The sequence below is a fragment of the Eschrichtius robustus genome, chromosome 12 (assembly GCF_028021215.1).
Source record: "Eschrichtius robustus isolate mEscRob2 chromosome 12, mEscRob2.pri, whole genome shotgun sequence".
Lineage (NCBI taxonomy): Eukaryota > Metazoa > Chordata > Mammalia > Artiodactyla > Eschrichtiidae > Eschrichtius > Eschrichtius robustus.
The window spans coordinates 79,318,775-79,345,610 of NC_090835.1; the positions used below are offsets into that span (position 1 = coordinate 79,318,775).

At 42.6% G+C, this 26,836-nt stretch overlaps 1 protein-coding gene across 8 annotated transcripts in view; it reads right to left on the reverse strand.

Moving 5' to 3' along the window:
• The window catches only part of ADGRF5 (adhesion G protein-coupled receptor F5), a 109,917-nt gene that overhangs the window by 54,028 nt on the left and 29,053 nt on the right, over nt 1-26,836 (reverse strand). For 6 of the 8 annotated variants that reach the window (XM_068558058.1, XM_068558055.1, XM_068558057.1 and 3 more), the window contains exons 1-2: nt 19,279-19,471; nt 3,504-3,629 (exon numbers count right to left, since the gene is read on the reverse strand). In XM_068558058.1, coding sequence (XP_068414159.1) covers nt 3,504-3,605 — 102 coding nt within the window. In that variant the 5' untranslated portion in view covers nt 3,606-3,629; nt 19,279-19,471. Of the gene's footprint in view, nt 1-3,503; nt 3,630-19,278; nt 19,472-26,836 lie in introns of those variants that run through there. The other 2 variants (XM_068558053.1, XM_068558054.1) reach the window with 1 other exon arrangement.

A 26,836-nucleotide genomic window follows, 5' to 3' on the forward strand; every position in this document is an offset into this window, starting at 1 on the left:
AAACATTTAGAGAAGAGCTAACACCTATCCTTTTCTAACTCTTCCAAAATATAGCAGAGGGAGGAACACTCCCAAACTCATTCTACGAGGCCACCATCACCCTGACACCAAAACCAGACAAAGATGTCACAAAAAAAGAAAACTACAGGCCAATATCACTGATCAACACAGATGCAAAAATCCTCAACAAAATACTAGTGAACAGAATCCAACAGCACATAAAAAGGATCATACACCATGATCAAGTGGGGTTTATCCCAGGAATGCAGGGATTCTTCAATATACGCAAATCAATCAATGTGATACACCATATTAACAAATTGAAGGAGAAAAACCATATGATCATCTCAATAGATGCAGAAAAAGCTTTCGACAAAATTCAACACCCATTTATGATAAAAACTCTCCAGAAAGTAGGCATAGAGGGAACTTACCTTAACATAATAAGGGCCATAAATGACAAACGCACAGCCAACATCACTCTCAATGGTGAAAAACTGAAATCATTTGCACTAAGATCAGGAAGAAGACAAGGTCGCCCACTCTCACCACTATTATTCAACATACTTTTGGAAGTTATAGCCATAGCAATCAGAGCACAAAAAGAAATAAAAGGAATACAAATTGGAAAAGAAGAAGTAAAACTGTCACTGTTTGCAGATGACATGATACTATACATAGAGAATTCTAAAGATGTTACCAGAAAACTACTAGAGCTAATCAATGAATCTGGTAAAGTAGTAGGATACAAAATTAATGCACAGAAATCTCTTGCATTCCTATACACTAATGATGAAAAATCTGAAAGAGAAATTAAGGAAACACATCCATTTACCATTGCAACACAAAGAATAAAATACCTAGGAATAAACCTACCTAAGGAGACAGAAGACCTTTATGCAGAAAACTATAAGACACTGATGAAAGAAATTAAAGATGATACAAACAGATGGAAAGATGTACCATGTTCTTGGATTGGAAGAATCAACATTGTGAAAATGACTATACTACCCAAAGCAATCTACAGATTCAATGCAATCCCTATCAAACTACCAATGGCATTTTTCACAAAACTAGAACAAAACATTTCACAATTTGTATGGAAACCCAAAAGACCCCGAATAGCCAAAGCAATCTTGAGAAGGAAAAACAGAGCTGGAGGAATCAGGCTCCCTGACTTCAGACTATACTACAAAGCTACAGTAATCCAGATAGTATGGTACTGGCACAAAAACAGAAATATAGATCAATGGAACAGGATAGAAAGCCCAGAGATAAACCCACGCACCCATGGTCACCTTATCTTTGATAAAGGAGGCAAGAATATACAATGGAGAAAAGACAGTCTCTTCAATAAGTGGTGCTAGGAAAACTGGACAGCTACATGTAAAAGAATGAAATTAGAACACTTCTTAACACCATACACAAAAATAAACTCAAAATGGATTAGAGACCTAAATGTAAGACCAGACACTATAAAACTCTTAGAGGAAAACATAGGCAGAACACTCTATGACATAAATCACAGCAAGATCCTTTTTGATCCACCTCCTAGAGAAACGGAAATAAAAACAAAAATAAACAAATGGGACCTTATGAAACTTAAAAGCTTTGGCACAGCAAAGGAAACCATAAACCAGACGAAAAGACAACCCTCAGAATGGGAGAAAACATTTGAAAATGAAGTAACTGACAAAGGGTTAGTCTCCAAAATATACAAGCAGCTCATGCAGCTCAATATCACAAAAACAAACAACCCAGCCTGAAAATGGGCAGAAGACCTAAATAGACGTTTCTCCAAAGAAGATATACAGATTACCAACAAACACGTGAAAGGATGCTCAACATCACTAATCATTAGAGAAATGCAAATCAAAATTACAATGAGGTATCACCTCACACCGGTCAGAATGGCCATCATCAAAAAATCTACAAACAATAAATGCTGGAGAGGGTGTGGAGAAAAGAGAACCCTCTTGCACTGCTGATAGGAATGTAAATTGATACAGCCACTATAGAGAACAGTATGGAGGTTTCTTAAAAAACTAAAAATAGAACTACCATATGACCCAGCAATCCCACTACTGGGCATATACCCTGAGAAAACCATAACTCAAAAAGAGTCATGTACCACAATGTTCGTTGCAGCACTATTTACAACAGCCAGGACATGGAAGCAACCTAAGTGTCCATCGACAGATAAATGGATAAAGAAGATGTGGCACATATATACAATGGAATATTACTCAGCCATAAAAAGAAAGAAAATTGAGTTATTTATAGTGAAGTGGATGGACTTAGAGTCTGTCATACAGAGTGAAGTAAGTCAGAAAGAGAAAAACAAATACCATACGCTAACACGTATATATGGAATGTAAAAATAAATGGTTCTGAAGAAACTGGGGCAGGACAGGAATAAAGTTGCAGACATAGAGAATGGACTTGAGGACACAGGGAGGAGGAAGGGTAAGCTGGGATGAAGTGAGAAAGTGGCATGAATGTAAAATAGATAGCTAGTGGGAAGCAGCCGCATAGCACAGGGAGATCAGCTCGGTGCTTTGTGACCACCTAGAGGGGTGGGATAGGGAGGGTGGGAGGGAGACACAAGAGGGAGGGGATATGGGGATATATGTGCACATATAGCTGATTCACCTTGTTGTACGGCAGAAACTAACACAACACTGTAAAGTAATTATACTCCAATAAAGATGTTAAAAAAAAGTATCAGGCACAGTTCTAAGGCATCTTATAAATATTAACTAATTTAATTCTCATAAAGATCAGTAAATCAATACTCTTATTTTCATCATTTTACAGATGAGAAAACTGAGACACAGAGAGAATCACATCAGTCTCGTGAGATTTCATAACCACTAACACGCCCTGTCTCTGGTGCATGGAGTAACCTAAGGAAAGAAGATCCCAAGGATCCCCACAAGGAACAAGGGGGTACTTATCACCCTCTTGAGTTAAGCTAAACTCCCATTAACTTCCCAAAGGTAAACGACCTGGCTAATTTGTTAGCAAAAAGCTTGGATGATATCTATGGCCCTTTCAACTATATCAGTCTGTGATTATAACACAGACACAAATTAACACCTTTTGAAATGTGTTCTAGTCTGATGCTCGTGTTCAAGTGAATCCTTTGAGAACATAGGTCCCGCTCAGTCCTCAAAATCTGCTTTATAGGTGTTGTTGTCAGTTTCACAGGGTGGAGCTTCAGGCCTAGAAGTGGCAAATTCATTAAGGAGGGAAGCCAGGAGGATGTTCCCTTGACGCTACCACTGATTTCAGAGCGTGGCCAGTTGTAGCCCAGTAGATACCTTAACATCCATTTATGTTCACCACCCCCTCCCACCATTTGTGACATTTTCTCAAAGACCCTAAATATTTGTTTAAAGCAATTTCCGTCTGTGACATTCCCAGGAAATCAGAAAAAATGTGACAGGGAAAACACAGCAGACATTTACTCACAGCAGACATTTACAGCAGGATTTACTCACCGAAGGATAAACAATAGACTCTAAATTCAAGTTCAGTGTAGCTTGGGAAGAAACAATCACAATAATCAAGAAGCGCAAAGTGGTTCTCCTCAGGGATTTCATGTCTTCAAGTTTGAGTTGCCTTGCCTGAAATGGAAATAAGATGGTTTAGAGATACAGTAATTCATTTATCAACCACAGAAAGAACTAGCAAACCCTGTCTCAAAGTTTGCACTACAAAAGGACCTTTTCAGTGAAGGGGAGAGAGGAAAGAGCATAAATACATCAACTGTAGAGAACAGTGTCTGCTCCAGACCCCGGGTGAGGGAAGGATGATTTTAGGAAGGATGGGGGTTCGGAGGGCTGGCGATGGTACCTGCAAACAGGACAAAGATGGCAGATGTTTGGGTACCTTTCCTAGAGACATAGAGAAGGAGAGAGAGAAGGGAAGAGAAAGGAGAAAGAGGAAAGAGAGGGAAAGCAAGAAAAAGGGAAAGACTACTCAGTAGAAAATACTTTTAACCTTGTGGTTCAGTACATAGCATATGAACAAAAGGATTCAGAGAACAGTACTTTCCTTCGCTATGTGCACCACACTCTGATAGTTTCAATTCTATTCTTTTATCTTACACTATTTTTTTCTTTTAATTCTGGCATTAAACCATTACATTGACTTTATGACCCACATTAATGGGCTATGACCCATTAGTATGAAAAATCCTGGACTTTGTCATAAAAATACAAGTTGTATTTTAGAGATTTTTAGAGTGTATAATATGGAATACTCAATATATTGATTTTTTATAGCTATCTTTTGCAATGCTGGTAATGAAAACAAAGTTTTTCAGCAAACAGATTAATCATTGTTGCATTTGAAAGTTAGAGTATCACGTGGAATAATCCGACCTCTCATGGGTCTGAGGACCACGACAAACTACTTTGTGTAGATTCCTTTCCTTACTGACATTTTTATGTCCATGTGTTTTTGTGAAAAGAATACTTGACTAAGGAGATATGGCTTAGGATCCAGGATGACTACAAACTAATTGCATCCTTGACACTTCTCTGCATCCAGTTTGCTCATCTATGAAATGGGGATACTTAGACCTCCTCTAATTCTCTCACAGACTTCTCTGAGGCTCAGATGTGACTAAAAGCCATGCAGAGCTCCAGGGATGCCGGCTGCAATGGTTTCACCCTGACCTTAGTGGAATCCAGAGGGCAGCCATCAAGAAGGACAGCCCTTGGTCCAGGCGTTGCCGGGGGCACCAGGGGACCTGGCCAGGATAACACACGGAGAGATAGCCAAGACTCACATGCCAGGGAGGATTGTGTTTCAATCACCAGTTGTCGCTGCCTCCCTTTCCTCTTCCGCAGTGGAAAAGAAGGAAGAATAAGGCCCTGGAAAACTGACCCAATTTGCAGATCTGGCAATCAAATACATTTCTAAAATTCTACAACTCAACGGCTTTTGGAAAATGCTTTGCAATTTAGGTTACAGGAATAGATATTTAAGACCAGATGCATCTACTGCAGGGAAAACATAACCACTCATTCCTTGTTGAAGGGAGTAGGCTTTTGTGAGCATGGAGCAGGCTGATTTAGCCTGGGGATGACAGCTGTTTTGGGGATGAATCGGGTATTTTGGAAGGAATTTAATCTTTCTAGGCATTGACTTAGTGCACTGTACTGGCTGGTTCCATTTTGAGGCACTTAATCAAGGAGACGAGAGTTAGTAACTGAATAGTTAATGAGCCTCCCTTAGTACGTGACAGCCACGGAGGGACTCAGGTATTAAAGGAATTCAAGCTGACTCCACATCTTTCTCTCGTTTCCCAATGTTGGCCTTTGTCAGAGTTAGCAAGGATTATCTTGGTCATGATAATGACCAAATAAATGGTCACAACCTAAATGGTCATGTCTGGTCCTTTTGTATAATAGCCACTGGCCAATACTGTCCACTGTCCCCATCTTCCCCCAGCCTCCTTGGACATAGTTCTTGATGAAATTGACATCCTTTTCTCTGTTGACCTATTTTGTGGCCACAAAATCACAATTCAGTAGAAATACGGATGTAGGAAGGATTGAACTGTGAGGAGGGGATGTTCTCTGGATACAGAAGAAAGATAACAGCTACATACAGTCATCAGTTACATGGTAAGGGTGAAGGGCGGGTCCTCCACTTGAAGGAAGAAGGCCATCATTTTGAGGGCGAGGTAATATTAAAAATATTTGACAACCAATATGGCGCGAGCCTGACCAATCTGAACAGTGATACCAGCTGAAGATCAGTTCAGTTTTTAGGGTTCCTGCTATGTTTGAGGAGAGCCTTCTGAAGACACACTATTCTCACCTATATCAATAATGTCTCAGTAACCGTCCAGCTGTTCTCGTCAGTGAGGAAGCTAGTGGAGGCTGTTTAACTTGGCTAACGGGGAAGAGAATCCAAATCCATCCAACGAAAAGCCCAGAGTAGCACCCCACGTCAAGGCAATGTATCTTCAGTAGGGCCCCTTTAATTGTAAATCCCTGAGAAGTTTATATTTATTCCAAATTCCTGGAGTAAATGGCAGACCACAACTAAGAAACTCAGAGACAAGCAGAGGCAGAAAGGGAAAGAAAAATATCTGATGTCATTTCCAATTTCTTTCTCCTTTTAAATTATAAATTCTGGACACTGTCTACTAAAACTCACCAACCTATATGAGCCTGCTATATCTTAGAAAAAGCTGGGAGATATGACCTCATGCTCAGTAGTAACCCTGGGGTGATGAGCAACTTCCTGGTTCCTCAGACTCTTGTTTTCCTGTCTGTGAAATTAGAAGAGAGGGGGAGGGAAATCAAGCACCCTGACATCATATGTCTCATATGCCGGGAGGAAGTCGCCAAGATTCTCAGCATCACTGCACTTGGAGGACGAGGGTCTGTGTTCCTTGGAGCAGTCTTTAACAACATTCCCTTTTGGAGGGATGTGCACCAGGAACATTCATTGTGAAACTGACCTGAAACACATCAGGGAACAGTTCTCCCAAATCTTCGAAACAACCAGTGTTTCAAATCAACTGGTCTCCAGGAAACCCTTCATCAGCCCTGAGCTGCCGTGATTTGATCGAGGGGGTGGGAGGAGGAGTCAAGAGGCTTGTACACCTTGCAAGTTGAGAAGGCTGTTCTTGAAATGGCCACATCTGTGTGGTCTGATGACCCAATGTCATCATCAATTTATGATTCCAAGCTCCGTATAAATAGGGCAATCGTGAGACTCGTTCTGGAAATGATTTCCTAAGCTCTACACAGCTCTGCCCTCCTGTGCTCTCTGGTGTTCTCGGCCCCTCTCCCCTGGGGACCCCAGCCTCGATACTCTCCTTGGCTCCTCCTGGGGAGAAGGAAGGCAAGAGGTGAAAGCAAGGCCACATTTGATCAGCCTCTGCCCAGGTGCCTCGTCCTTCCTGCAGTCCAGGGCTCTGCCCCTGGCTTGCTCCCTGAGCACAGCCCCTCCCCTTAACATTGCCTGGGTACCACCACCCTGGAAGGAAGTCCCCTGGAGTATCTGAGCATCATCTGCTTAAATGGTTCTTATCCCTGGCTGCACATCAGAACAAGCACCTGGGGGAATTTCTCTTTTTTATTTCCTCTTTTCATTGGTTGATTTGTTGTTTTAATATCATGCCAGACCAACTGAATTAGCATTTCTGGCAGGGTAGGGAGCTGAGCATCTGTATGTGCCCCAGCTGTTTCTGATGCAGAGGGAGGTTGGAGGTCTGCAGGTCCACGTTTTCAGCATCCCATTTCTCTATCCACACTCCTGCCACTTTCCATCACCAGCCTATAGTCCTCTGTCTACTAAAGAAACTACGTAGAAACAGAATCTTAAGGGGGATGCATTTAGGAGGCAGTCAATCAATGGTGGATGAATGAATGGTTTCATGGGAGTATGGACTCAAATGTGATCTACCCAATAGTTTTTGATGCAATTAAGCAGCCAAGTCTGTTATTTGAGGTTGTATTATATATCTCACATAGAATCAATCATGGTGCACAATTACGAACCAACAAACATTGAGAACTTTCTGTAGGCCTAAATTCGTGCTACGCATTCATGAATTGACATGGTCCTTGTCCCTAAGAAGTTCTCAATCTCATCGGGAAGGCATAAACAGAAACTGGAAGAAAAAATGTAAGCTTAAAAGACGCTATTTACGGGGCTTCCCTGGTGGCGCAGTGGTTGGGAATCTGCCTGCCAACGCAGGGGACACAGGTTCGAGCCCTGGTCTGGCAAGATCCCACATGCCGCGGAGCAACTAAGCCCGTGAGCCACAATTACTGAGCCTGCGCGTCTGGAGCCTGTGCTCTGCAACGAGAGAGGCCGCGATAGTGAGAGGCCCGCGCACCGTGATGAAGAGTGGCCCCCGCTGGCCGCAACTGGAGAAATCCCTCGCACAGAAGCGAAGACCCAACACAGCCATAAATAAATAAATAAAATTAAAAAAAAAAAAAAAAAAAGACGCTATTTACTAAATGCCTACTAGGTACCAGGCACAGCCCTCAGTGCAATTAATATGTTCATTCATTTAATTTGCCTCTCACAATAAGCCTGTGAGGTAGGTGTTTTAATCCTAATTCATAGATGAGAACGTGAAGGCTCTCAGAGGGGTTACCGAACTGACCCAGGCCGCCCAGCTAGTAAGTAACAGAGTGACAATCGCCCCCAACTTGGCCTGTCTCCAAAGTGAGCTGCAGTGTGAAGGGATGAGATGACTGGATGAAGTTGGACAGGGGGAAGTTGGGTGAGTTTGGGAGTGACCGAGGTCGCCAGCCAGACCCTGAAGGATGGGCAGTGTTTTAATGCATAATGGGGCAAGAAAAGAGAATCCCAGGCAAAGGAGAAGAGCATAAGCAGAGGCCCTTGTCTCTGTTTAAAGGGAACAAAGCAGCCCAAAGGGCGATGTTTAGCTGTCCCTTGAACTCCTTGTGGACGTTGCCTTGGTCAGCTTGTCCAACCACTGTGATGAAGGCTCGGCCACCGTCCCTGGGAGTGCATTGTTCTCCTGAGCAATCACCATCAACAGAGAAGGCAGAGCTATTTTTTGCTCTGACTTGGAAAGAAAATGAATGTAATGACATTAGGGGTCCAGTGATTCTCCCCTTCCTATAATAGACTGTAGTGGAAAGAGCACTAGCTTTGATGCAAAACAGGCCTATGTTCTGATTCCAGCTCCATCACTTAGTAACTGTTGGTGAGACACTTAACCCCATGGAGCCTCAGTTTCCTGATGTGAATAATGGGGATCACAGTACCCGCTTTGCAGCATTGTTGTAAAGATTAGAGATCGTGCCCACGAAGCACAAAAATGCCTGGTCACAGCTGAATTTGTTAAGGGCTGAGTTGTGTCCTCCAAAATTAATATGTTGAATTCCAACCCCCCAGCAACTCAGAATGTGACCTTATTTGGAGACAGGGTCTTTAAAGAGGTCATTGCATCAAAATGAGGTCATATGGGTGGGGCCATAATCCAATATGACCAGTGACCATATAAGAGGAGATTAGGACACAGACCCACGCAGAGGAATGACCACATGAAGACACCAGAGGAAGACAGCATCTACAAGCCAAGGACAGAGGCTTCTGAAAAAACCAATTCTGCCAACACCTTGATTTCGGACCTCCAAGCTCCAGAATTGTGAGAAAATAAATTTCTGTTGTTTAAGCTACCCAATCTGCAGGACTTTATTACAGTGCTCCTAGCAAACTAATATAGAATTCAATAAAAATGATACCTCTTTTTATTTTTTATCACTCAAAAAGTGTGAGTGTGGCCCTCTGGTCTGCTGCCCAGTATTTACTATTTATTCTGGAAATGTTTTTATGAAAATTGAAACATAGATTATTGGTGTATCTGAATAGAGCATAAAACATACACAGTTTAAAACTGAAAGACAAATGAGAATTCATCTCTAGTTCAAGCACTCTTGCCAGCCCTCTACAAACACACACACACACACACTAACACACACACATGCACACACACACACCTCTTAGTTTTTTAGATGAGAAAACTAGGGCTTGGTAAGGGCTATGTGTCTCAAAGGCAGCTAGGTGTTGAGTCAGTCAGGACTGAAGAGCTCAACCAAGGATTCTTAAAATTCGATCAATAGATAATAATGTTGTCCTACAGTCAGACAAGTTGTTTGTGATAGGATGGTGGAGAATAATTATCAGCAATGATGGTGATGATGCTGATGGTGATGATGATGCTGATGGTGATGATGATGGTGATGATGGTGATGATGATGGTGATGATGGTGATGATGATGGTGATGATGGTGATGATGGTGATGCTGATGGTGATGATGATGGTGATGATGGTGATGATGACGGTGATGATGGTGATGATGATGGTGATGATGGTGATGATGATGGTGATGCTGATGGTGATAGATCCCTGTCATTTACTGGATCTGTTTCAGGCATGGTGCTAAGCTCTCTCCAAGGATTATGTCATTTAACCCTCTCAATGATCCTATGATACCACTAAATTATCCCTAATTATTCCATATTCAAAAATGGAAATGGAAGGTTAGAAGGATGAGTAGCTCACCAAGATTGCACAGTTGATATGTGGTAGTGACAAAATTATAAATTTTGCAATCTATTCCATTGGGAAAAGGTACCATTTGGCCTATGAGATCTTCTCAGTGGGATATCAATGAGAATAAATGAAAAACTTTCTCTATATGGACCTTAGACCAGGCAACTGAATTCTAGCCTCACTTTGGCACTGATTGGTTTGTGAACTGGGGCAAGTCACTTCACCTCTCTGAGTCTCAGTTTTCTTTTCAGCAAAGCCAGGGAGCTGATGGTCCCTGGTGATTTCAAATTTGGGGTGGAGGAATTGGCCTCTGAAGGTGCCAATGCTGTTCAAAGAGTCTAAAATTTCTCACAATTATTTCAAATCCATTGTAACCTCACTTAGGCTTCTGAGCCTAATCGAAACTATCTCTTGCACTTATCTCTCCCATCTCTGGTTGACTACACAGTCCAGGCCTTCACTGCCCCTCACATGCACCACTGCGATGGCTGGATTCTTTTCCTCTCTGCCCATCACCTATGTAGATGCAGGATTGACCTTCTGGAAGTGCTCTTCTCATGTGTTACCTCTGTTCAGCTCCCAGCTGCTTTCGGAACAAAGGCAATGGCTTTTGCTGATGCTGAAGGCCCTTGTGACCTGGAGCTGGCTTATTTCATAAGCATCTATCATATTTTCACTACTGTAGCTGGCTGCTTTTTCATAATTTAAAATAGTGCAAGAGATTTCCCAGTGTTCATGCAAAAGTAATAATATGAACATTAATCTTTGAGACTTAATCCTGGGAGTGGGGAAAGGTAGTTATTATGGTCAAACTATCTTTCAGTGTTTGGCAAAACCAAAGTAATCCTGTCATCATTTACTTGGTTTCTTTCTTTTTTTTTTTTTTTTTTACTTGGTTTCTTGATCTCCCTTTTTTTCCTGCCCCTTTGCCTCAACATAATCACCACATATTCAAATTCTATCCACCCTTTAATGCTCAGGCAAACGACTGCCCCCTGGTTGGAGATTCCCTGCTCTGTTCAGCTATAAATGGGAGGTCAGGACTTGTGAATATTGTGGGCACATAAAACTCAAGATGTTTGGTTAAGAAGTGGAGGAGAGAGAGTAGCGATTCTTCCCATAGGTAAACTGCTTGGTTTCTGTGTCATGCACAGAAGGTGATGTTATATGCATGGCTTTCTTTTTAAGAAAGGAAGAATTGCATTGCATGCTAGGACACTAACAAGGGAAGCCATGCATCTTACTAACCCTTGGCCTGTGTGTGACTAACTAGACAGGTATTGTATCCTTTGAAAAAGCCAATGGTATATCTTCCTATGCCCGGTTCCCTATGTTCTGGGGCACATACTATATTATACTACTACTAGAGAATAATTCAAAGCAGAGTTCCTCTTGATGGCAGATGATGAATGGTAGTACGAAATTTCAGGACTTCCATTGCAAATTTGACTGAGATTATTATTCTTTGCTCAGGGTTGCAATTAAGACAGGATGTCATCAATAACCTTCCTCCTGAATTGCAGAAGTGCAGATTAAAAGTCCTCAAGGGCTACTTTAAGAGCCCGCCTTCACAGATCTGTATTTTCAAACACAGAAGTGATAAAACTTACCTTTGCTGACCTTATCTAATGAGATGATTCATCCGTCACACATGCAGAACTATAAGCTAAATATTTATTTAACACAAACACGAAACACAATACCAATGAAAGAACTGCCTTGAAATTTTTTTTTTTCTATTTAATTTTCCTTTGCCTTAAAATAAAGTCCTGCAGTAGCATTGTGTCAGGGTAGCTCAGTCCTATCAGATTACAGAGGAACATTTGTTTGTACACAATGGGGTCAAGTTTTCTAAAACACACTGCACATGTGTGTGGCATTGATAACCTTTTATCCTTCTTTCCTTGTAAATCACTGGAGGATTTTAACCTTTGAGCAAGAGATTGCCATCTCCATGAAAACATTAAGTTCCTAACTCTGCTCTTATCTCAACCATCTTGCTACTTTCATTTACCACATGGAGGGGGGTTTCCCTAAGCCCTAGCAAAACAATGCATTTCGACTGCCATGGAGGGTGGCCCTGGGGTTGGCTGCCAGGCTGTATAGAGCCTCAGGGGGCTTGGGTGTTGGTCCAAACCTTTACAGTTCTGTGGTTCTACTCTTTACGAGGTGAGATTCAAAATAATACTGAGTATTCTAGTAACAACAATAGTGGACCAATCAGAGCAGTCCCCGGTCGCTGCAAGAGGAGGGGCCTCAGGGCCCTCATTGCCATTAGTGGGGAGGTCTGTGCAAGGGTCCAAGGCAAGCAACTGGGTGACCGAGGCAGAGGTGGGAGGGGGCACTCCGGACACTCCAGGGGCCCCGGGGCAGCAGTTATTTATCTACCTTGTGGTTTCAATTATTCCAACATTTTAATATTCGGCAGGGCCATCTTAGCCCTCTGTGTTCCCTCCTTTCCCAGCCCCCATTCACTCCATATCTCTGACATCAGGCATTGGTGTCCCTAGCCAGTGACTTCACTTCTCTTAAATTTCCATTTTGTTAGACTTTAAGAATAATGTATGTATGTGTGCTACTTAAAATGAAAAAAGTATCATTTTTCCCCCCAAATACAGTAGCCTGAGAAGTCATGGCCATTCCAAAATTTCCTTAATCTGGATAGTCTGACGTTAGTCCTCACCTTATTATGAAAAGTATTTTCTAAAGGGTAAGCTGGGACAAAGTGAGAGAGCGGCATGGACACATATACACTACCAAACGTAAAATAGCTAGCTAGTGGGAAGCAGCCGCATAGCACAGAAAGATCAGCTTGGTGCTTTGTGACCACCTAGAGGGGTGGGATAGGGGGGGTGGGATAGGGAGGGTGGGAGGGAGGGAGATGCAAGAGGGAAGAGATATGGGAACATATGTATATGTATAACTGATTCAGTTTGTTATAAAGCAGAAACTGACACACCACTGTAAAGCAATTATACTCTAATAAAGATGTTTTAAAAAAAAAAGGTATTTTCTAAAGTGTGACATTCTTCACTAGCGCTCGTCCTCCCTGGTTTCTTGTTGGTTTCTGACCACACTTAATACCTCCTCCTTCACAGCCCCCTCTTTTCCCCTGGGGTCTCTCCTCGCTCCAGTCTTTGTTCCTTTCTCTCCTCCTATGATTCCATCCTCCTCATCCTACACTGTCTCACTGTAGGCCCTCCAAACCTCCCTTGGGTCCTTGGATGATCTCCCTTGACACCCTTTCTCTTAGGGAGCTTGTCCACATCTATAGTTTTAATTATCAATTTACATGAAAAGTCCCCAAACTTTATTTCCACCTTGATCTCTTTGCTAAATATTAGGAGCATCTTTCCAACTGGACTATTTCCACCTGGGTCTAAATTCAGCTCATCCAGAACTAATGTGTCTCTTCTCTCCTAACCCACCTCTTCCCAGGTTTGCCAGCTGCTGGCTTCATTCTTCAGTTTCACAGACTCACAACCCCACAGGTATTCCTGGTTACAAGAATCCAGGGCAGGAGTGGGTGGAGCAATTCCACCATTTGCTAAGTCCTGTAAATACCTCCACTGCCATGTTTTCTTTTCCTCGGCCTCCATATTGGTGTGGACATTACTATCTCATCATTATCATTATCACCGGGATGACTGCAGCAAAATCTCCTGAACCCTCCCTCCTTTCCTCCCTGTCCAATATCCAGTACCATCAGCTGATTCATTTGCCTAGAACACTATTTTTCATAGATTGCTACTGTACCACATTCAAGTATTCTGAACATTCTCAAATGCCCAGAGAATATTTGGGCTGATTCACCTGGCAAGCATGGTCACCGCCACCTAAGGAAAACCCCAGCCCTGCTACATTTTTCTTCCATGACACTTGGATACAGAACAGGCTGACCTACTCACAAGCTTTTATTGTACCTTTTTTTGTAAAATGTGTCCTAAATATGAACAACAAATATTCGTTGAATGGATTGCTACCTCTTAGCTTCTTCTCACACTATTCTTGGCAGCTGAAATGACCCATTCCTCCCTTCTGAGATTTACTCATTACTTCAGGTCTTGCTTATTCCCTTAGTAACAACAATTGCTATCATTTATCAAGCCCTCGCTATATGCTGGCATTAGACTAAGCGCTCTGTATGTACTAGGCTCATTTAATCCTTAAATCCTATATTGTTTGAAGTAGCAATATCCCCATTTTACTGATGGAGAAACTGAGACTTCGGCAAATTAAATCACAAACCCCAAGTCACACAGTATGTAGCCAACTCTGTTGCCGAGTCTGAGCTCTTACCCTTTATAGCACATGCCTCTTTTCTTGGTGTTTCGAGAGATACATCATTCTTTGGAACACAGTGCATTTCTCTCCTCCGCTACTCTGCTGGCCCTGGCATTTGGATTTTTTTGCAGCACTATTGTGGTTTTTGGAGCACAGCATAGTAATTAGGCCTCTGGACTGGTAAGTCAGACTGCCTGAGCTGGAATCCCAACTTCACTACTTGCCAGCTTTGTGTGCCTCGGGCAACTTATTTAAAATTGTGTGTCCTTTTGTCTATAAAGTAGGTATTATAATAGTACCTGAGGTATTGGATTATTGGAATAACTATATGACTTAACAGTCTTTGTAAAGCACTGAACACAGTGCCTGGCACATAATAAATACTCAGTAAATATTACCTGTTATTATTAAAATTCCCAAGGCCTGTGCCTTGCCTCCCATTCCGAGTATAAGCTGATTAAAGGAAAGGATTCTCTGTCTTTGTAATTCCACAGCTCTTTGCACACCTATCAACGTAAATGCTTCCACTAAGCTGTGACTTTAAAGGTTTCACCTTTGTGATTATCTTTTAGGAAATAGGCAAGACTCCAGTTATTTTAACCATCATCACTAGAATCAGACAATGTGAGTTGAAATGCTGAGCTGGTAAATAACGTGTGAATTCATAGCGCCTCCACAGTCAACACAGATATTTAACCCAACAAGCCTTCCTGCAGCACCTACTCTGTGTTGAGACTCTCAGGACCTGGGGAAACTGAGGCTGAGAGGGCCCCCCCCCCCAGTGCTCCTTATAAAGGAGACAAAAATTACAGCGATGAGTGATACTAATTTGGATTATACTGAGAAATGTCGGTGAGGAAGTTTCTAGGGACACATCTTCTGATTAAAATACAGCTCTGGGGATTCCCTGGTGGTGCAGTGGTTAAGAATCTGCCTGCCAACGCAGGGAACACAGGTTTGATCCCTGGTCCAGGAAGATCCCACATGCCGCGGAGCAACTAAGCCCCTGAGCCACAACTACTGAGCCTGCGTGCCACAACTAATGAAGACCGTGCATCTAGAGCCCGTGCTCTGAAACAAAAGAAGCCACTGCAATGAGAAGCCTGCGAACCACAACGAAGAGTAGCCCCCGCTCGCTGCAACTACAGAAAAGCCCGCGCGCAACAATGAAGACCCAACGCAGCCAAAAATAAATAAGTAAATAAATAAAATCTATTTAAAAAAAAACAAACAGCTCTGAATTATTGTCTATCCATCCAGAAAGTGGCGGATCATGCAAAGGATAATTAGTATTTCTTTTTCTGGGAACTGAGACACATGTTAAAATGACATTGAGTAGAATAGATGACCCCCACCCCCGTAGTCATTTGGCGGTAGAAGAGCACGTCCTGTTTACCTAAAACATTTCATCTGATTTTGTAAACTCTGCAAGTAACAGGGAGCCAGTGAATCTGCAGGGAAGCCAGTGGGGTCGTTCTGATTTAAACTTGAAAGGCAGTGCCATTGTCTGGGGAGTGGAGATGCCTCTTCATTCTCACCTGCAGACGTGAGAGGGGGTTGTTCCTCTCATAAATAGGAGCCGCCAGAATCCTAATACATGATGTTCACAGCTGCTGGCACTTCTGGCCCCAACTTCTCGGCTCCATGAAGCGGTATCACTTCTGCTTCTCAATTTAGACTTTATCTCTTACAGTTTGGACTCAGTGGTTCTCAACCCTCACTGCGTAACAGAATCACTTTGGAGGTTTAAAAACAAACGAACCAAACAAAAAACCATGCCCGAGCCCTTTCCCCGGAGATTCTGACTCAGTTGTTCCAAGGAAGTGTCTGGGCATTGTTTTCTTCTTGTTAAGTTTCTGGGGGTGATACCAATGGACAGCAGGCATTAGAATCTGCTAAAATCTGGACCAGGCAATAGCTTAGTCTGTCTACAGACTTCCAGCACAACTGGGAATCCATGCTGCTACCAAGTTGATAGAATCTAGCCAATCACATTCGTTCTCTATTCCACATGATTTTTATCCTTATGTTGGAAAGGCAGAGATCTGGGCTTCTTCTTATTTCAGTGCCCCCAGAAGATTAATTGAGAGATGCTGAGCAAACAACGAAACCTCTGAGCCTCTCATTTTTGTATTCCATAACATGGGAACAAGCTACCTGCTTTAGCTATGACATGGTGAAGGATGAGGAGGTCTCTATCAGGGGCTAGCACTCTGCAGCAGGGTGAAGTGATTAATTGAATTACCCCGAGAAAGAGTCAAGGCAGGCAAATTTAACAGGATGGTCAAGAAAGCACCAGAGAATGTCCAAAATCAGCAGGGCCAGCTGGCCCTCTAGTTTGGGGTAGAGAAACCTTGGGAAGGGCAAGAAAATGCCAAATAGCAGCTGAAAGTATTTTGTGATTATTCTTGGACTTGACATTGCTCATGCAACTTCATTCCAGATCCTCTCTCCGTGACCCATACCGACTTGTTCACAGTGTTTTTTTCTTATTCACTTGTCTCATAATAATGTTATGGAAGGAAAAAAATAAAAGGTCACCTTTTTACAGAAAGCTAAAAGAAATAGAAAATGAACCCATCTGTTAAACCCAACTATTATCCATTAAATAAAAAGGGAATCTCTCCCACCCTCTCCCCATTTTTCCAGAGCCAACCACTTAATCTAGCTGGCTAACTGTCATCTACCTATCTATCTATCTATCCATCCATCCATCCATCTATCTATCCGATTAATTTTCTTTTCTTTTACTTTCCAGAACAGAATGCCTTTGATGGCCTTCAGGAGAGAAGCCCAAACTACTAGTTGAAAAATCTAGAATCTAATCCCTGGGAAATTGTTATGAATACTATTATTTGCCAAAGCCAAAACCAACACAAAAATAATAATGCTGAAAATGAATAAAACTCTTTCAAACTTTTCTAAATATTAAAAGAGCTGTTCACATTCCCCATGTATTATTTTTTCTTTCCAGTGAGAGGAAGGTATTGTTAAAGACCAATACATGGATCTGACAATGAGAATTTCTTGTACTCCTACGTGCCCTGACTTGTCCTAAGAGCTGGGAAGACAGAAAAATAAGTCATTTAACTGGTAATACACACAGCAAACAACTGCTGGGATAACTTTGGGGAGGGGAAAAAACTAATGCATATCGGGTGTGCAGGGCTTGAAAAATTGTTAGACATAGTCTATTATAGTACGAATATAGTCATGCATTACTTGTGTAATTCAAAAATGAAAAGCCCCAAACATTAGCCCTTTATGAAGGGAAAAACTGGGCTGCAGTGAAGTGGTGTGGCCTGGCTTTCTACAAAGTACAAGAAAACGTGGTTTAAACCCAAACATGGGCAGAAGACCTACACAGACATTCCTCCACAGAAGATACACAGATTGCCAGCAAACACATGAAAGAACGCCCAACATCACTCATCATTAGAGAAATGCAAATCAAAACGACAGTGAGGTATCACCTCACACTGGTCAGAATGGCCATCATCAAAAAATCTACAAACAATAAATGCTGGAGAGGGTGCGGAGAAAAGGGATCCCTCTTGCACTGCTGGTGGGAATGTAAGTTGATACAACCACCATGGAGAACAGTATGGAGGTTCCTTAAAAAACTAAAAATAGACCTACCATATGACACAGCAATCCCACTACTGGGCATATACCCTGAGAAAACCATAATTCAAAAAGAGTCATGTACCACAGTGTTCATTGCAGCTCTATTTACAATAGCCAGGATACGAAAGCAACCTAAATGTCCATCGACAGATGAATGGATAAAGAAGATGTGGCACATATCTACAACAGAATATTACTCAGCCATAAAAAGAAACGAAATTGAGTTATTTGTAGTGAGGTGGATGGACCTAGAGTCTGTCATACAGAGTGAAGTAAGTCAGAAAGAGAAAAACAAATACCGTATGCTAACACATATATATGGAATCTAGAAAAAAAAAAAGGTTCTGAAGAACCTAGGGGCAGGACAAGAATAAAGACGCAAACATAGAGAATGAACTTGAGGACACGGGGAGGGGGAAGGGTAAGCTGGGACGAAGTGAGAGAGTGGCATGAGTGTAAAATAGCTAGTGGGAAGCAGCCTCATAGCACGGGGAGAACAGCTCCGTGCTTTGTGTCCACACAGAGGGGTGGGATAGGGAGGGTGGGAAGGAGACACAAGAGGGAGGGGATATGGGGATATACGTGCACGTATAGCTGATTCACTTTGTTGTGCGGCAGAAACTAACACATTGTAAAGCAATTATACTCCAATAAAGATGTTAAAAAAAAAAATGGTTTAAGCAAACCACACATCATACGGCATTTCCTTCCTTCTAGAACACTCGAGACAAGCCTGCCTGCTCTTGATCCCAGCACTTTTCTTGACATCCTTCCCAGCGCTGACTTGCAAACCCCTTTCCCCTCAGTGTGGGTAGGGCAGCATCTTACATTTCACATTCCCAGGACTGCCTGGGACCTGAGGATACCCGTGCCCCTCCTGCTACACTCGGGGTAGCCCCCCCTGCTGCCTGGCATGGAAACACTCACATAGCAATTCAAAAATGCTCTGGTCTTTACGGTATTTTCTGGCTCAGGGATGGGATAACTCATTAAAAAGAAAGAAAAAGAAAAGGAAAGCTTTTTTATTTTAGAGGAAATCCTAAAAGCATCCCAGCTCGCTGCCTGACACTCAGTCTCCCTAAACGCAGTCTCACCAACGTAACCAACAGCCTGCATGCAAAATGCCCTTGACCAGACATGCTTTGTGCTCCCAACATACGTGTCACAGCTACAGAAAAGAAAATCAGGCAGAGGGTCGTAACTGAAAGATGCCTTAAAGGAGTGTCAGAGTGACCTAGCTGCCCCTGAGGTCCTGCTACAAAGGGAGACAGACCCCCATTAGGAGAAATGCCTGTTACCTGCCCAGCACCGTTGTCCCAGGCCGGCTCCTGCTCTGATCAGACGTCTAACAAACTTCCAGGTCTCCACTACGAGGCCATTCACCCCATAGCCTCATGCTCGGTGAAGGGAGAGTCAAGCAGGACTCATCGGGAGGGCTCAGGCAGGTCCGGCAGCTCCAAGCCGAGCTTAGTCTCGCTGCTGACCGGTGCCTTCCTGCCGTGGTCCTCCGAGCCTCACAGGGCCATCCCCGATGGCTAGCCGCTGTTTGAAAACAAGAAGTGATTTCCTGGTCCTCTTCCCTGGATGGCGTATGCGATTTCCCTCACGCCCATGGGAAGTCCTTCAGGTCATTCTTATCTGGAAACCTATTCACTGAGTGGCCGGACTTGTTTGGCCAATGCCCTAGTTTTTGCTTCCCTTTCTCCAAGAAAAAGTTCAGAAAATGAAACCAGAGAGAACCCCAAATGTGTTCGAGCTCATGGCCGGTGTAGGATGCCTGGTTTAAACCTTTGAAAGATGTCCACTAAATGAGATTGTGTTTTCAGAAGGGAAATTAAAATTATCAATGAGTTTCATTTCTAGTGGCACTAAGAAATCAGAGATTTAAAAAATCTTGAATATGAGAAGACCTAGTGAGGTTGTTCAGTCCTAGCCCTGGGCTTAAGGGAGGGTTGCACTTCAAATATGTCACGTTCAGGGGCATCCAGATTTCCAGGGAAACTCTATGAATATTTGTGCATCTAACTACAAATTCTGTAACACTTAAAATATCATCTCAATAACACTAATGTTTAAAGATAAGGAGATACCTGGAAAAAGGCAGGTTGGCAGGCTGCAGTCAGGTGGTTGGGTTTAAAATGAATTAGAATCACTATGTATAAAATAGATAGCCAGTGAGAACCTACTGCATAGCACAGGGAACTCTACTCAGTGCTCTGTGGTGACCTAAAAGGGAAGGAAATCCAAAAAAGAGGGGATATACGTATACGTATAGCTGATTCACTTTGCTGTACAGCAGAAACTAACACAACATTGCAAAGCAACTATACTCCAATAAAAATTTTTTAAAAAATGAATTAGAATCAGAATCAGAGTTTTTGAGCCGAAAGTGACCTTACTCATCCTCTTTTTACAAGGGAGGAAACTGAGGTCCAAAGAGAAACAGTGACTTGCCCAAGGTCAGAACACAGATGGGAAGTAATAGGTGGTCATCTAATTGTTCTTAAACTTCAGTGTGGGGAATGGTCTTCAATTTCCTACCCTAAAACGCTGCCCACAGAAAGTCTGATGAATGGCTGTCCTAGAGCCCAGGAATCTGCATTGTAAGTGCTCCATTAAGTCTGACGCAGGCCTTCCCCAGACCGCATTGAAAGAAACCCTCCTAGTGTCAGGACTGTGTGTCAGTGCCAGGACCCCAGAGTCAGACTGTAGGGATTCAAACCATAGGGCCACTGATTCCTATTTCTGTGGCCTTGGACACGTTATGAGACCTCACTGAGACTCAGTTTTATTATGTGTAAAAGTGGAATAATAATACTGCTGAGGCTGTATATTATATAGGCTCTGGTAAAAGACTGGCATAGAGGAAGAGCTCCAGAACTGGAGACCTGGGCTCAAATCCTCCAAGCTCACGGGCCTTCCCTGTCCCACACCATCTCCCTCCCTCCTTGCCAGCCTTCCTTTCCAGCCAGAGCTATCGCCCCGAAGGAAAGTCAGCAACCAGCAGTCGCACTCAGGCTGGGGACAACGGTGAAGTATTTTGTCAAAAAGAAGATGAAACTTCAAAATATTGTTATTCTACTTCTCGGTACTGATTCTCAATTGTATCCTCCAGCCCACTCCATGCCATTGTGGAAGACGTTGTTGGTTGCCCCCTGACAGCTTACCCTCCACTTCCTCCCTGCTGCCAGCCTGGGCCTGGCTGTGCTCAGGGGGTGCATTGTGATAGGTTTAAAACACAGTGAAGTCATTCTCCTTGCTGAGCCCTGGGTGTGCTTGGACATGTGGCACGTTTGTGGATGTACTTTACCTCTGGATTTACTGTCAGTGGCACAGTAAAGGGCCTTATTATTTAATCCAGTTCTAATGGCATTACCTATAGTAAAGTGTGAATCACTATGAAAAATAAATCTTTTGATTCTATAGAAAATACTCACTGTCATACAGAGTGAAGTAAGTCAGAAAGAGAAAAACAAATATCATATAATATTGCTTACATGTGGAATCTAGAAAAATGATACAGATGAACTTATTTGCAAAGCAGAAATAGAGTCACAGATGTAGAAAACAAACTTACGGTTGCCAAGGGGGGAAGGAAGGGTGGGATGAATTGGGAATAGGGATTGACATATACACACTACTATACATAAAATAGATAACTAATGAGAACCTACTGTATTGCACAGGGAACTCTCCTCAGTGCTCTGTGGTGACATAAATGGGAAGGAAATCCAAAAAAGAGGGGATATATGTATACATATAGTTGATTCACTTTGCTGTACAGCAGAAACTAACACAACATTGTAAAGCAACTATACTCCAATAAAAATTTTTAAAAAAAGAATAAGGAGCAAAATAACATCCCTATAGATAAGAAAACATGGCCTAATCTTACCCACAAACAAGAACTGTGAATTTCTATTTCAAAATAAATTTAAATACATTTTTAAAAAACATAGTAATCAACTATACTTCAATTTAAAAAGTAATTCTATAAAAAATAAATAAATAAAATACTACCCTTGACCAATAAGTAAATAAATAAATAAGAAGAATATTAAGACACATACACACAGAGCCAAGTAGCTTAAATCATATTTTAGAATACAGTTGATCCTTGAACAATGTGTGTTTGAAGTGCGTGGGTCTACTTACATGCCGATTTTTTTCACTAACTACACATGACTGTATGACACGATCCACAGTTAGCTGGTTGACTCCTTGTATGTGGAACCAGGATACGGAACGCTGATTGTAAAGTTATACACAGATTTTCGAGTGCGCGGGGGTGGGTGCCCTTAACCCCCACGTTGTTCAAGGGTCAAATGTATTCCAACTTTCTTATGCTAAATATTTGTGGTATTGACTTTTTCTATACGAAATGGACAAAGACATTCCAGATTCTTTTTTACACTAAAAACTTATAATATTAAATTTAAGTAGTAGAAAACACCTGAGTCTTGAAAACGCAAAGTAGCCTGGGGTTAAGCGTGTGGACACGAGATCTGCCCACTAGTAGCTCCTCAGAAACTTAACAGGTTATTTCATCTTTCTGTGCCTCAGTTTTCTCATCTGTAAAATCAGAGTAATAATAAGACCTACCTCAGGGTTGTTGGGAAGATTAACTGAGTTCCATACATGTATAAAGGCTTATAACAGTGCCTGGCACTTAGTGAGCATGTGTGTTAGCTATTGTTATTTCTGCAGAAAAGAGGTTTTTGTTGTAATATCATGTAGGGATTTGGTACCGTCTTTGCCTTTGTTTTCGGCTGGCTTTGCCTCTGGTTCCGCACAGACTGCCACTTTGAAGATGCCTCTAAAATATACCTTCTTGTGTTTGTCATGAGATGTGGTTCCTTTGGGGGTATCTTGAGTGGATTAGTATAGATGTAGATGAATGACACCAGTTGCGTTGGAAGGAATGAAGAAAACGTAGGAGGAACCTGTACATTTTCATGGGGGTAAAGGACACTAAAAGAACTTTGCGGGCTGACGGCTTTGGAAAGTAATTGCAAGAGAGAACTGAATGTCTGGTGACAGAGTTCGCCCACTCCAGGAGAGAAAAGCTTGCAGACCTTGATACTTCAAAAAAGAGTGACGACGTGGGAGACCTTGACTCGGATGCATCTTGTCTTAAAAAACACCCTGGTGTCAGTCAGCTCCTGGGTTAACGCTTCTTTGAAAGCTCTGTCTTTTCCCTGTTTGCGTTGGTTTGTGGGACACCATCAACTCTGACACGGGGCAGGGCGCTGTCAAGGTGGCTGTCCCTTTGCCTCACTGAAGAGCAATTCCGCTCTCATCCATCGCCCGGTTTGTTGCTAGGAACACTCTGTGCTCGTGGCACTCACTTTACAGTGAAAACAAAGACAAATAGAAAACGGGACCACCATACGGTCTCGGCTGCAACCCAGAATTCACTGCTGATGGGAAGACTTTGCCCTGTCGCAGCTACAGCTGCCCTGTCGTTGGCTGGGACGGAGCCCTTCTCCCGAGTTCTAAGATGTTGTAGTTGGTGGCAAATTGAATCCAGACTTCAACCAGACTGCGATGGTGCAGCCTGCGTAACTAATTCACTAGTCGTGTTAATCTATGTTTGCGTTAGTATGAGGCGTCTCTTAAGACTTGAGTGGATAACCTCATTGGAGACAGAGCTATTTGCCCAGGCAGAAATGTCAGCACCAAATAAATGTGTCTTTCCCAGCATGCTCCAGGCTGTGTCACGCCTCTGCCCTTCTCCTTTCTTCATCTGGCTAACTTTTAATGTCCAGTTAAATTGCAGATGTTATTTCTTCCAAGGACCCTCCTAGCTCTCCCCGGCTGGGCCATGTGTTTCTTCTCCCTGACCCCAAACTATCAGGTATGTGTCTTTCTGCAGGTACCAGACTGCACTCAAATGATCATTTTAATGCTTAATGCATTGATTGTAAGCGCCTTGAGGGCCGGGCCCTGTCTTATTTATCGTATGCCCAGCTCCTCACTCGGTGCTGGCATGTCCTAGGTGATCTATAAAAGCAAACAAAAGGACTACCATATGGTCCAGCAAGCCAACTCTTGGGCGTGTATCTGAAGACAACCATAATTTGAGAAGATACATGCACCCCAATGCTCACTGCAGCACTATTTGCAATAGCCAAGCCATGGAAGAAACCTAAATGTCCAGTGACAGAGGAAGGAATAAAGAAGATGTGGTACATATATACAATGGAATATTACTCAGCCATGAAAAAAGAATGAAATGATGTCATTTGCAGCAACATGGATGGACCTAGAGGTTATCATACCAAGTGAAGTAAGTCAGACAAAGAAAGACAAATATTATATGATATCACTCATATGTGGAATCTAATTTTAAAAATGATACAAATGAACTTATTTACAAAACAGAAACAGATTCACAGATTTCAAAAACAAACTTATGGTTACCAAAGGGGAAATGTGGGGAGGGAGGGATAAATTAGGAGCTTGGCATTAACATATGCACACTACTATATATAAGATAGATAACCAACAAGGACCTACTGCATAGCACAGGGAACTCTACTCAATATTCTGTAATAACTTACATGGGAAAAGAATCTGAAAAAGAATGAATATATGTATATGTACAACTGAATCACTTTGCTGTACACCTGAAGTTAACTCAACATTGTAAGTCAACTATACTCCAATAAAATTTTTTTTAAAAGGCAAACAAAAGGAAACTGCTTCATCTCATTCCATTGCTGGGTTCTCCTCTTAACATTGGCATGTCCCATGGCTCAGTCTTTGGAACTCTTCTCTGTTGACACTTATTCCCCAGGTGATCTCCACCAGTCTTGTGGTTTAAATCTTTGTGCTGATGACTTCCAAACATCTACCTCAATCACAGACCTCACTCCTGCACTCCTGACCAGTATATCCAACTTCTCACTTGATAAATCCACTTGGATCTTCAATAGGCTCTCAGACTGAACATGTCCGAAACGAAACTCCTGATCCTCCCTCCCAAGCTAGCTTTTCCAACAGTCTCTCCCATCTCAGGAAAGGGCGTCTCCATCCTTCCAGGTTAGCCAGACCAAACCGCTAAGACTCATCCTTGAGTCCTCCCTTGCACACTTTATATTTAATTTGTCAACAAATCCTGTCTACCTTCAAAATACACACGTGGTTGGGTATTTCTTACCCCTTCCACTGCTATCACTCTCATCAAACCATCATTACCTCTTGCCTGGATGATCATCATTACCTCTAATTGGTCTCTGTGTAAGACTGCAGTTAAAATGGTCTTCATAAGATATAAGCTATGTAATATCCACCTGTGCTCAGCCGTGCTCTCATCTCACACGGTCAAGGTGAAAGTCTTTTCAGTGGCCTGTAAGGTCTACACCACTGGCAGCCTTGCTCCTCCCACCATATCCTCCCTTAATTCCTCTCCTTCTTTCCACGTTGCTCCAGCCATGCTGGCTTTCCTGTGAGCCAGCTTGTTCCATCCCAGAGTCTTGGCACTGGCCATTCTCTCTGCCTGGATGCTCTTAGCCCAGATATCCTCGTGTCTCACTCCCTCGCCTCATTCCCACCTTTGCCCAAACATTGCTTCCTTAGTGAGGCCTTCCTTGACCACCATATGTCACACTTCAGTCCTCCCAACCCCCTTCCCTGATGAAGTTTTTCCATATCACATATCACCTCTAATACACTATAATGTACTTATTTATTTTATTGGCTGTCTCCACCTTCTAACCCTCCACTAGGGTGTAAGCTCCCTGAAGGGAGAGATGCCTATTTGGTTCATTAAAGAAGCATATTTGAAAGTGTAACATGCAAGCAAAGGTAAGAATGCCATGATGCTAGTATATACACAGCAGAAGTATACACCAAAGTCCATAATTATTCTACTTGTAAAACACTCACACTTCCACGTCTTGGCAGGGTAGGCCCTGTTTGTTTTTTTTTAATCCACAACCAGATGTTGGTAACGCTTTTGACCCAGTGTGACTCAGGGTCAGCTCTCCTTTGTTATTTCTATAATGAGGCCAGGAAAATTCCCCTCTGGCACTGACCTGTCCTTATGCAAGGAAGAAACCGACAGAAAATTGGGCGGTTTTATGGTATACAAATGGTCTTATTCTTATCTTTCGTGTGTATATCTTGGCAGAGACTCTGCTAATTGGAGTTGGTCATATTTGTACTCAGCTGCGGCCTCTCAGGTTTTATTTGCACTTGCTGTTACTGGATCCATTCCACCAATAGACAGATTTATTATGCCTTCTTGGCGTAAGTATCTTTCAGATACTTACATTATTTTGCTGTGGTAGATCCCAGAGCTTTCCATCTTTTGGACCAATTGGATACAGTTGACTGCCATATTCTACCCACCTTCTTATGTCTCCCATGATGGTCCTAGCTTTGGTCAGAAATCCAAAGCACCCTCCAAGTGAAGTCCTGTTTTGGACCACTGCCAAGACTACCTTCCCTGCCTTTTCTTGGAAGAGGGAGAGACAGCATATGGGAAAATGGAGACAGATTCAGGACACAGGTCTGTAGAGGTGTCATCAACAGCCCTTTCTTGGCCTTTGTTGGCCTTTTCTTATGCAGGGTTGACCATCAATGGCCTGGCAATCATCTCTAGCCTTTAGATTCCACCTTTGGCTCTTACAGGTGACCCACTATCCCATCCATGTAGCAGGAAGTGCATACTGTTGCCCATAAGTCAGCCACATGCTGCAGCCTTGATGCGCATGGATGTCAGAGTTATTGATGGACCACGTGTATCATTGACTCCTCCTCCTTTATTCCCGCTCCCATCCCCACTACCCTCACTTTCAGCAACATGGAGAAGAGCTAGGTATTTGAGGACACGGGCATTCCTTCTTGTCT